This window comes from Megalops cyprinoides, chromosome 25, assembly GCF_013368585.1.
Source record: "Megalops cyprinoides isolate fMegCyp1 chromosome 25, fMegCyp1.pri, whole genome shotgun sequence".
Lineage (NCBI taxonomy): Eukaryota > Metazoa > Chordata > Actinopteri > Elopiformes > Megalopidae > Megalops > Megalops cyprinoides.
The window spans coordinates 3,023,932-3,036,444 of record NC_050607.1 but is presented as its reverse complement, the minus strand read 5'-3'; the positions used below and the strand labels follow the sequence as shown (position 1 = coordinate 3,036,444).

The window sequence follows — 12,513 nt, the reverse complement described above, 5'->3', positions numbered from 1 at the left end:
TCTTAGCCCTTAATCTTGCGCAACACTGTAGATCCAGCAGGACAGTGTATAAGACACTCTGAGCCCTTACGCTCAGTCTAGACTGTAGATCCAGCAGGACAGTGTATAAGACACTCTGAGCCCTTACGCTCAGTCTAGACTGTAGATCCAGCAGGACAATGTATAAGCCGCTCTGCACTTACTCCGCACAGCAGACCGATCAGGTATTCCTCCGATGGACAGAGACTGATAGGTTTCTTCACATGTCCTTAAGCATGACCATAGTTGTGCTATTCAGTCAAAGTCCACAGAACGCTGTCCTCAACACCTGCAGGAACACTTATTGGTGCAGGAATGAGATGTAGTGCTTTACTGTGAATTACAGCACGTGATATTTACACAGTTGAATCATTTGTTCAGTGTAGCTGTTAAAATAAAAATCAGAATTAAGATTTAAAAAGCCATTCCTTAAATACTGTGCATAAAATAGCATGACACACATTATATCAAGCCTTAAAAAAACTTTACTGTAGGATCACAATTCTAACCTATAAATTGGGGTAATTACAGATTCAGATTTAATTACTCCAGCCTCTGCATTGTAGGGGTTTAGATGTTATATTTTATGCAAGACTGTTCCTATTAATATTTAGCAGCTAACTCTATCATTAATTACTTTAAAATCTTTGCCTTTCCATCTTTTTTAATGGAGCAGAGAGAGAAGAGCATTAAAAATTAATGTCTTGTGGGTTTCAGAAATGTATGTGTAACGAATGTCTCTCCCTAATCAGGGATGTCGGACATGTCTCTTCTCCCTGTTTGCCAATCCAGAGATGGGATCTGGAACAGGGGGGTGTGTGAGGGTGCGAGGGACACAGCACTGTCCCCTTTAAAAGCGTGACGTAAACGCTTCGTGCAAATTCCCCATTTAAAGACAGAGGAGCCCGAATGCCTCCACAGCACTATGTGACAGTATCGCGTCCAGAGGTTAGCGCTATCAGCCAAACATCAGCCAGCGCAGATAGCTCCAGGCATGGAAGCATTTACTGCCGATCTCATGGGTACACTGAGGAGGGGGAGGATAACGTAAAGCAGAAACTGGAGGAGCTAAATGCAGAATACTGATGCATCAGGGCTGCAGTCAGAGAAACGGAACTCAGTATTCAGGAATTGGGTTTTAACACACAGAGGAGGCTGGTGAGCTGGTGTGCCAGTGTAAGGATCGTCCATCTGATGTGTGTGTCTTACAGCGAGTCATTCCGATAACGAGGATCAGAGTGAACCCGTATCAGTCACTGTCAGGCGTTGGGCTGGAGTGTGATGGCAGGCCAGGCCCAGTTCTCTGGCTCTCAGAGTAATTTGGCTGAAGCCAGTGCAGTCTGTCTGCAAGGCTCCCCCAGCCCTCAGTGATAGGTGCACCCCCCCCCCCCGGACAACCTGGCTGTGACACGTTGTTAAAACTCAGGGGGAGAGAGAGGCGACCACCGCCTGGAATTAATGAAGTTGGTCCATACACTCCCCCCCCCCTTCCCCCCCCAGTCTTCAAAGCCGAGCCGTACGGCTGGTTAAAGAGCCTCCAGATGAGGGGTGCAGACAGATGCACTTTACTGAAGCCCCTGCCATTCAGAGCTGCAGATGGTGTGTTCATCACACATTCACAGTGGCTCTCATTTTATTTCTCTTCCCCTTTTCCCCTTCTCCCTTCACCCCTTCCCAGCCCATCCCTTCACATTTCCAGATGTGTGTGTAGCCAGGCCTCAGTAGGGGTGATATGTGTCACTGTCCTCCCGTGAATCCCCTTCCTACACTACAGCACCCAGCTAACATCATCATTCGCTTCTCCCAACGTGTCCGCCCTGGACTGCTAGTCATAATCTCACTGTGACGGACTAACGTCTCAGTCCGGTTCCAATTAGAGTCAGAGACGCAAAGCCGCCATTTGCTCCTGACTTCATATTGCTTGCTACTCATTAAATACTAAATGACTCTTCCAGACGTCTTAATACAGTGCAAAGTGACTGTGAGAGCTAATCATTTTTCTCGCTTTTTTTTTTCCAAACCACACAAGCATGTTACTGATTTATAATTAATGCAGATGAAAGCTGTAAGCCATGCTTTTCGCATTAGGAGAGGGGCTCGCCGTGTATCAGCAAAGCTCTGTCTCTGCTCATTTGTAGGGCTTTAATATTTTTAAGTACATATCTGTAGGATTGTTTGTTATTGCATGATAAATATAAGTGACAGTGCTTTTTGAAAGCTTTCTCAGTCACAAAGCTCAAGGGACATTACTGCACCAAAGAACATTTACATCCAGGCTCACTATTCATTTTTTTAAAAGTTAATTGCAGGAGGAAATCAGATTTAGGGCTGCAATAATTACATTCATGACCGGAATGGAAGTACTTAAAATTTATTCAATGATGGTATTTAACCTTATTCCGTTTTCATATACCGGTAGCAGCGTATTGGAGTTGTTTACTAACATGTAATGAAGCTCACAGCTGTTTCAGAGAGCTGATCCCTTTTACCTTGTCCTCACCTTCCTGTGACACATGACGTGGCTGTTTATTGCTTTTCACATTTGAATGAACATGTTTGTTATTTTGCTGTAAATATTAAAGCAGTCTGTACCTTTTTAAATTCTTTTCATATTCAGAGCTTCTCTTGCCATTGATGAATGCAGCGAGGGACGTGGCTGGCAGAGGAGTTGTGATACAGAGATACGATGGGTTGTTTTTTTTTCCTCCTCTCCACCGGGATTCCCTGATGTGTCTTATGTGTCAAAAATAATCAGGTTTTGTCAGATTTATCACTGTAGCGCAGAGTTTTCCCCGAGTGGAGGGCCTTGTGATAGGGCGTGATAGCGTTATTACCCCGGTTACCCCGCCGCGTCCTCCCCATGCCAGCACGTTCTGAAACGCCCGCAAACCCCACCCGCAATCCTCGCCCGTGTCTCAGCGGCGGCGTTTAAAGATGGCCGCTCGTTCGGGGGTTAAAAACGCGGATGATGTTACGGGGCTGAGCTGCTGGGTCGAGGCTGATTAATGGCAGCTCCCGGCTGCAGGTTTTCCTCATGAGGAGAGCCACCGCAGCGCTGCATATTAATGAGACGCTGCCGTTTCCATTAAGGAGATAGGAGAAGCCAAGGCCCTGTCGCTCGGGGGGTTAAAGCGGTGAAAAGCTCCCCGTTATTCACAAATGCTGCTTTTCTGGAGCAGCTGCCCTCACTGAAGCTCTCACTCTCACTGCCTCCTCTGGTCTTCATCTCCTCCCTCTGTTTTTCCCTGATTGATTTCATGTCTGCTCTCACTTTACACAGGCATACTCCATGTGATTTATGTCAAATATGCTTATTATTATATATGTGCTAAGCAGCTGTGCTGGCTGATTTTTGGTCCTCTTTAGTTAGTGTTATGCTTTTCTTTTCTGTTCAAATAATTTAGAAAACATTGCTTCTCAATGCAGTGTGTGCGTCCAGGAGCAAATGCATGTTCTGTGTGTGTGCTTTTGTACTTGATGGGAATTGATAACAGTAAAGAAGGGTAACAGTTATAATACTATAATATAATATAATATAATATAATAATATAATACTGTTACCCTTCTTTACCGTTATCAATCCCATCAAGTACAAAAGCACACACACAGAACATGCATTTGCTCCTGGAAGGTGAGAAGGTTGGGAGAGTGTGAAATACACCCCAGAAAGCAGGGCGGCTGCCTGTCCTTTAATGATTACCCCCCCCCAGCCCCCCCCCCCGCAGTTCCCAGGCCCGTTCCTGCATTGTCTCTATGCGCCATTTCTAATTACCTTTTATAAATAGCAGTGTGAAAAATATGTGGTCACAGGAAGATGAAATGGCAGCGAGCCCTGAAAGCAAACATCTCTGTAATGTATGAAAGGATGGCCCTGATCTTCCCCATTTAATCCTTCACGCTGGAGCTGCTCTCTGCTTTATCACAAGACAGAAGCACATTTCGCATACCTAACAACACTGAGTTAGACACTGATTTTATTTCCCTCCCGCTATTGACTGCTTACACACTATCAAGTCAAAAAGTGTCAAATTCAGCTGTATCTTGTCCATGCTGGCCATGATAAGGTTAGCACTGTTGTGCAAGTTTGAACGGGATGCATAAATACTATTTTTCCTCTGTTTCAGGCCACCGATCCACGTCAAGGAGGAACCGCTGAACTTGGATGACGACGAGTGTCCGATGTCCTTGACAGCAGCCAATCACAGTCCAGAGCTGGATGAGGACAGAGAGCTGGAGGAAGGGAACTTATCGGAGGACCTGGAATGATGGGTTCCGGACAGACTGCAGCCACAGGGTGGACACACAGACCTCCACAGACGCCCCGCTACCCACTACACCTGGCAGGCATTTACTGTTCCTCTTTATTGAGCATGCTTCAAGGAGACCGCCTGAAGGAACTCTTTCTTACAGCCCTTTGGGAACCAGAAATGACAGGCATAAAATGCTTGGTTTTTAACTTACAAAGACTTATTTCCTTATAAACTCAAATGGCTCGGCCACGTACAAGACAAAAGGAAAAGAACAGAAGATTTGGCTAACATGGCTCCTGGCCTGAAGGAAAAGGAGGAAGTGTGATCTGTCGAAAGCTAATGCCCTCATATACTGCCAAAAATACTTTTACTTTCATTCAGTGTCAATTTCCAACCTTCAGTAGTTGTTGATATTACAGACAATTGCTGGTCCAAATCAAGTTGTTGCTCTTTAATCATTTGCACAGACGTAGTGTCAGATATTAGTGTCACAGTCAGTATGTAACTGAAATTTAATGACTGGTATTTTTTTATCTTCATTAAATTATAATTTTAGCACTACCAACTGTAAATGACATCCGTTTAGTTCCCAATATCAGAACCACGTTATCAACTGTTGCAGCTGTCTAAAGCTTCCAGTCTCTCTGTATATGCTGAAAAGTGACGTGCGATATTAAGTTGAAACTGTTTGTGCAAGCACCATAGTGGGGAAAAAAATGCATTTCTGCATAATCTATTACTGTTCTCTTTACCTCCTCGTTCTAAAGCTTTGTCTACCTGCAAACAGTCAAAGGCAACAGCTAGAAACCAAAGCCAACTCTTTCAGTGGCCAATAGCTCGGACAGAAGCAGCCAGGCTCGTCGCTCAGTCGGTCGGTGGGTCTTGCTATTCTCATTAGCGCAAAGGAAGCGTACCGTGAACTACCTTCTGATAACCTCTGGGATTCCTTCATCTAGCCCTGTACAAAATAATTGATGTGTAATTTGATAACCCATCCAGCACCCACCTGGAGGGAGGAGACAGGCCTGCCGGCGCGTCAGGCGGGAGGGGGGGATGCGGGACGCGAACCAACACGCAGGCGGTGGAACCGGTAGGGAGCAGCTGCTTGCGGATCGTGAGCAACTCTGACCAAAACAACGTTTGTGTGCTTAACCGAAGTGCAGAACATGTATTGCTGTACGACACTTTTTTTTTTTTTTTGCTTTTGATTCACATTCCCCATTATGTCATTGTTATCTAGTGCTGATGTTAGTGGTGCTGTCTTGTATGTTATGTCTTTTTTTTTTTTTTTACTACAGTTTGTTCAGAGCTGTAATAAATTCAACTGAAAACACAGTAACCAAACATTAAACGAACTAGTAAAGCCAAATAATGATAATAATAACAATAATAATATTAATAAAAATACAAGCATATGAAATGATCGGGCTTGGTTAGCGCAAAAACAAAGAGTATAGCCATTTTAGAATAGGATATCGAGGGTGAAAATAAGTTCGCTGGATGACATTTGCTCTAAAGCAAAAGGAAACATATTGTCTAATAATTTATCCATTGTTGTTGTCTATACGGTTACAGTTGGCAATAGCTGTGGATCAGTTCATGTTTCTTGTGCTGTCAATAAATGTGCTATGTTTAAGTTAATAAACATTGGTTACATTCACAATTTTAAAATGTTTTGGACATAAATGAAAGGTAAACTAAGGTAGAATAAATGCATTTGATTTGTCTCAGTGAATGTCATCTAGGAAAGTGGACACATTGCTTTAATGGTCATATCTGTTTTCAGTCAAGCCAAAGTTTCACAAAGTTCTGCCTCTTGCACGGGGTGGTAAAGCAAACACTACTCGCCCTTTCAAAGACATGCACACCACTCCAGCTTATGCTATGCCGGCACCCTGATCGTCGTCTCGCTAAAACTACCAATGCATTGGAGAAGATGTTTCTAATAATTGCTGAAATGCATTGCATTGTATTTGAGATATCAATGTACATGAAATTATACTGTACACATGTTGCTTTCCAAATGCTGTTCCAAGTCTTTGTAAACCTTTACTTTTACCCCTCAACCAAGGGACCTCATGACCTGCTTATGGTTATTGCTTTACCAACAGCTTTAGAGAAAAGGTGGCTGCTAGACCTTAAACACACACATGCATGTACACATACACACACACATGCACACACACACACACACACACACGTGCGCTTACGCACATACACACTCTCATGTGCAAGCGCACACACACACTCACACACGCACAAGCACGCACACACACACACATACACACACACACATACACCAATTCCACAAGAAAGAGCTGGCTTTTGCATCAGAGCTCTTTGCTTATTCTTTACTGGAGTGAGCAAATAGACTCACTCCAGACAAACATAACTAGCTACAGTATCTAACGTACCAAATATGAGGACGCATGAGGTCTGAAAAATGGTTGTCCCACTCACATGAAAGGATTTTTAAAAGGGTCTACCTCTGCACAAAGAAGTCAGAACCATGTCAGATGGCACCAGTTTTTCCATGCCCCGATAGCTGTTGCGTTTTATCTTGCCAACAGGCCGTTTACATTCCCAACGTTAACAAATGGAAGATTTATGTCATCTGGGGTTGTTCTTCAAACAAACATTTGTTGAACGATAATTCAAAATGATAATTTATAAGGGAATATTGTGTTTTCAAATGCATGTCTCAAAGACTTTGGCAGACTGGAAGTAAGGATTCATAGAAAGGTGTAATGACTGTCCTGGGGAAGATGGCCAATGGGAAGAGAGCTAAAGTCAGCATACCTCAGCTTTACTGTTTTAGAGAAGGAAGGAAGAGGCCTCAGCCACTGAGTGCATACAACCTGTAGATTTTGCATGGGTTTGGTGAAAAAATAAAAAAAGTTAAAAATAGCTGCTTGCACATGATACCAGAAAAACCTCCAGATCTGCAGTTTGCTTCTTCAATAGAGTTTAGGTTTGTTGGGGTTTTCTTAGATGCTCTTGTCTGTTTTTTGATAATTGTGCATATTCTGTAAAAAAAAAAATAATAATAATGTTGGTGGACCCATAAAATGACCAGATTTTTTCTAAGGAAAAAAAAAGAGTTGCTTTTCTGCTTTTCATGAATTTTTACTCGTGTCATCGCTTGCTAAGAATAGCAAACCTGCTTTTTTCTGCATCTGCTTTGCGTAGCTGTTGTAAGGCTTTAAACTAATATGTGTATTTATGCTTGTACCTCTGTGCATACCTTACGAAGCATTATGTCTGGCGATTGAGTCATGTATCCTTTCTGCTCTCATTCGCTGATGATGGGGAATACCATCCCATATGTATACAGTAAATTTAAAACTGTAGCAAAAGAGAAACATCTGTTTATGTAATTGGTGGACACCCTTCTTGTTTATTTATCTTTTATTGAGGTAAACTGATTTTTGATACCTTTCATTACTGTGTACTGTGTCCATGCCGTGAATTCTCCGAAATTAGAAGTCATGGTTGAGAATTTGTAACAGCTGTTATTTGTTCTGTATTCATGGCTTTTCACTGCTGAATAAAATAAAGGACCAAAACTAGGATTTTTTTTTTGAAAAGCAACTGTCTACCTCCAACATCAGGGACTTTGGTTTTTTGGTTTGTTTGGGGTTGTTTTGTACATAAATATATATTTTTTTTCTACGAAGCCACAACCCTGAAAATCAAGTGGGCATTACACTTTTATGCAATGTGGAGAAATTCATTGCAGGGCTGTGCTGTTTGGAAAAAAAAAAAGCAATTAAAATTTCATGGATATGTTTCAAGCCTTTGTTGGAACTACCACTACCTTGAGTCTTCTTTAGATGACTGGGACTTGGGGAGGAGTTGCCAGCCTGCTGGGTCTGTAATGGGTTGCATCCACAGGCCCCTGCTACCCTTTGATCGTGAGCAGAGAGCCTCAGAAGTTGCTACTTGAAAGGTTATCTGGCGCTAAGGCCAGGCACCCTTTCTGGAAATCGGGCAAAGCTAAACTCCATTGCTACCCTTGACCCCAGAAGGGCTCAGCTTCCAGCCCCTAAACGCTATGCAGTACGTTTGCTTCATGCATGTCCGCGGATACCATGTGAATAAACCACGCAGTGGAAGCAAGACCTTTAGCTACCCATGCATAAAAACAGCATGATATTGTCCATTCATATTGTCCTCAAGGCTGCCTTTCGTGTGCCACAGTGATGTTAGCTTCACGTCGCTAGAGACCATCTAAAACGCCACACAAATTACACCAATATGTGAAATGACCGCTTTCAAGACCTCTCACTTTTTTCCCTAGAAAGCTCCTGTGGTCTTACCAAGGAAGTGAGTGAAAATAAAATACGCATGAAATGAATTTATTTTGCATGTGTATGTAATTAAAATGATAAACCAGGGAAGTGCCCATTGTAGCTGCTTCATTTCATCTGTCCATTCCCTGTGGTTAACTCTTGCACATGTTTTTAGTTTGTTTTTTTTTGATGCAGCAGTTTAACAGTTGTTCTCAGACAGTTTTGGCTGTATAACAATAGTCAAGTGCTATGAAATCTGTTTGTGTCCTAGGATATAAATGAACATGCTTAAGAATGTTGCTAAATATCCTGTATGATGTCTTTGACAGACAATCGCTTCTGTTGCATCACCAGTGTAGATACTGCTATGCACTGTGGAGTAAGTATTGTGAATATTATCCTTAGATATTTATCATGACTTTGATTTATTTAATCATCTGGGGAGGTCATCATAGTGGCAGACAACAGCCAGGGTAAAAATTATGTATTACCGTGAGCTGTTTATGTTGTTCTCAATACATTCTGCTGTTACCACAATAGATGACACAGCGGATGATGTAAAGCCTGATGCTCATCCTAACCATGTGGTGCAGTGTCCAGCTTATTGTCAGTGCACAGCCACCTCAGGCATTTGACTCTCCCCTGCGACAGGCTGACAGACGCGCTGGCCGTGTTTCCCTGCCGCAGTATTGCAGCAGCTTGCGGTGCGGACTGCACGCCGGCACGTGTTTGTGCATTCAAGTGAGGCCTCCGTCCGGAGCGCAACAACTACAAACACGCTGTAGTACACAACATCAGAGAGCTCCTGAACACGGGCGCGAGAGCAGCAGGCCATGAAACAGTAAAGAGCTGAGCTTAGCCCTGTCCCTGTGTCACGGCCGCAGCCTCTGCGGGAGGAGCTGTCTGCGCTCTGTACAGAGACCAGGTGGAGAGCCGCACCTTCTCTCCACCCATGCCGGTGTACATGGGAAAGTGGAGGGGAAAAAAAACTGGATCAGGTTCGTTTTCACACATTACCTTAAAATGAATTTTGGGAGAAACTCTGCCTAGAAGGTGTAAGTCTTCCTGCTCTTTATTCGCCAAAGGTAGCAATAAAAAGCACTGAGGCTGAAACCTGCTCAGGTGGACTAGGTTGGAAAATAATTACATAATTAAATTATTTATCAAAGTGATATCAAAACAAAACAAAAAATGGGGGGCAGTATTATATTTTGTAATAGCTGTTATATCTGGTAATGTCTCGGTGAATGTTGTGGCACAGCCGTGGCAAAGCACTTTGTGATTGAGCCGAATGGAATCCTGAATGATTCTAATCGTAAATGATGTAATAGGATGCTCCGTGGTCTGTTGGACAGTGCCTGAACTGCCTCAGTTTCTCTCAAACTATACTGTAATGCATGGTTCCAATCTGCCATGAAGCATCATATGCTATCCCCCCCAAACCTTTTCCTTTTTTCAATAGGTGACATTGTAATGTGCCATTCCTCTGTACTCTTCTGTACAGTGATGTGTGATCATGTTTGTATCTTTTTCTCAGGACCTTGCTAAACTCATACCAATAATGAAAGGTGATGTACTTTCAGGGGGTCAGCTCAATGCCAGTAAGAAATCCCATTCAAATAATCTTGGATGCTGTATTTTTTTAATCTTATGAAAAGGTAAGACACACACTTGTTTTTATTAGTGTTGGAATAACTAGCATACATGACCTATTTTATATATTGCATATTGCACGACTATATATATATAATGTTGCAATATGTTTGCATTTATGTTATGTTTGTCAGACATTCTTATTCGAATGAGTTTCCTCCTTGTCTGACAACGGGTGTCTGTTCCCTGGGATGGCTTCGCCCCTGGGCTGTGAATGGGCTACTAAATGGTCCGCGGCGATGGCGACGCTAATTGAGATCATCATTATTATAATTGCGGCTCCGGAGAAGAGCGTCTTAAATAATTTGCATTGCTCTCGCGTTGATATTGGACGCAGTGAGAAATAATTGCGTGGCTCCGAGGCATGTTGGGTTTCCAGGCCACATTTCACTTTTTTTTTTTTTTTGCAACTCGCTCTTTCCCTCTGCGGAGCATGGAGGTGCCTCTTTTTTGCGCATTCCTGCCCACATTCTCTCCGCTTGCGTGTTTGCTTTTCAGCCTCGCCGAAAAGAAATACCTGCTCCAGTGTAGACCGGCCCTAAACCTGGGCGTCGTTTTAATAAGATCGATACATTTATCAGAGTTAGAATATAGATAGGGACGTTTATTTTTTCAACAATTTTACAGAAGTGTTGAATGCGTTTGTTAAGGGACACTGCATTTGGGTCCCAGCAGCGAACAGTATTTATTGGGATATAAGTCATAAACGCTGCTTGTCTTGAAATGAAACTAAACGTGGCGCGCCACGAATATTTTACAGCGGTATGTCCAATTATTGCTGTTAATGGGAAAGATTCGTCTCACATTGACACGTTGTGTGCGTAATGCGCTTCCACAGGAGTTACAGTAATAGACGTGTGGAAAAAAGGGTAGTGCTTATATTACAGATTTCCATCTATGGCACTTTCTTCATATCCCCACACCAATTTCCATATTAAAATAATAACTTTAATATCGGTGGTATATAAGGCCACACGTTTCTCTTCAAACTATTTTCTATGAAGCAACCTCAAATTCTAAAATGTTTAAATGTCCAAATAAAATGCACAAGAACAAAAGACGTAATTCAAAAATTAGACGAGTTAATATTCTCATAAATAATTATTGTGCAGTATGCTCTGAATTTGATCACGTGTTTGTATGTTGAATGAAATATCTCGAGGACCTGTGCTATTAATTTCAACCAATTTCATGGGAATCAGATCAAGACCTAATTGCCAAGTCATCTGGATTTATTAAAAAGATATTTCAATTACGCATTGCCGTCGAATTCTGATGCACCAAATTAAATTAGGATACTTGATTGTATCTTGGCCTTAAATCCAGACGTTTTTAAGAAGATTTTTTGGTAACTTCTGAAGAGGAACTTTCCGTTAGGTTAGCCCCGAAAAAGATGCAGCGTTGGTGAGAAATAGTGGGTTAAATCACTTAGTGGAGATTTTAATGACATTTCAGCGTTCCTCGTATAATTACTCTTCATCTGAGATATCCCGTAATGATGTCGGACATTCTTGGTTCAGGCTCTCCGGGTTGCTTCATTTGCATGCCATTCTCATTTCACATCAGAGGATTTAATTGTAATGCTGAATATGCACAGCTCTCCACAGAAGTCTAATCAAAGTGGATCCACTTGTATTATTAATATCCAAAAATCAGTCCACTTGCTATTTTTATAAATAAAAGAATACAGGCGCATAAATCAGCTGTCATTTATTAGCGCGTTACTGGCATATCTGCCAGATGCATAAGCAGCCATATCTCTGCACCTCGAGATTATTTTAATCGATATTAAAAACCCCTCTACATTAAATATAAATATTCCGCCACGAACTAAGCATATTACCAAAAAGGTGGCACCTCGCGCCGAAATTCGAATGAATGGCAATAAGGAGCAGTGCGCGCAGGTGTAGGCGGAGAGAGTAGAGAAATAAAGAAAAGAGGACTGAAGGATTACGGCTGTATAGGAAAATACCTTCGACCTGGGAATGAGGCTCTGGCTACGAAGGGGGTGAAGACAATTCTCCCAGGTTCTGCTGACCAGCTGCAATACAGAACCGTGTTCAGTTTCGAATTGCTGGGCCACTCCAGATGTACTGTACGCACGCTTTTAGACACAACGCAGGTGCGTCTATAGCAGATTATTTACATTTTTGGAGTAATGACTTTAAGATTTAAAAGAGCAGGTGTTTTGCAAATATCTATAGATGTTAACGAAAACGTCATTTTGGGATATTGACTCCAAAGCATTGACGTCTGAGTGCACGCTCACGCATTTTTATATGTGTAATCTTACACAGACT

General features: G+C 42.3%; 1 protein-coding gene across 1 annotated transcript in view; it reads left to right on the top strand.

The window, feature by feature from the left end:
• The window catches only part of LOC118771755 (forkhead box protein P2-like), a 115,873-nt gene extending 110,391 nt beyond the window's left edge, over window positions 1-5,482 (top strand). The window contains exon 19 of the mRNA XM_036519771.1: window positions 4,143-5,482. Coding sequence (XP_036375664.1) covers window positions 4,143-4,284 — 142 coding nt within the window. The 3' untranslated portion in view covers window positions 4,285-5,482. The remainder of the gene's footprint in view (window positions 1-4,142) is intronic.
• Window positions 5,483-12,513: the final 7,031 nt, after the last annotated feature.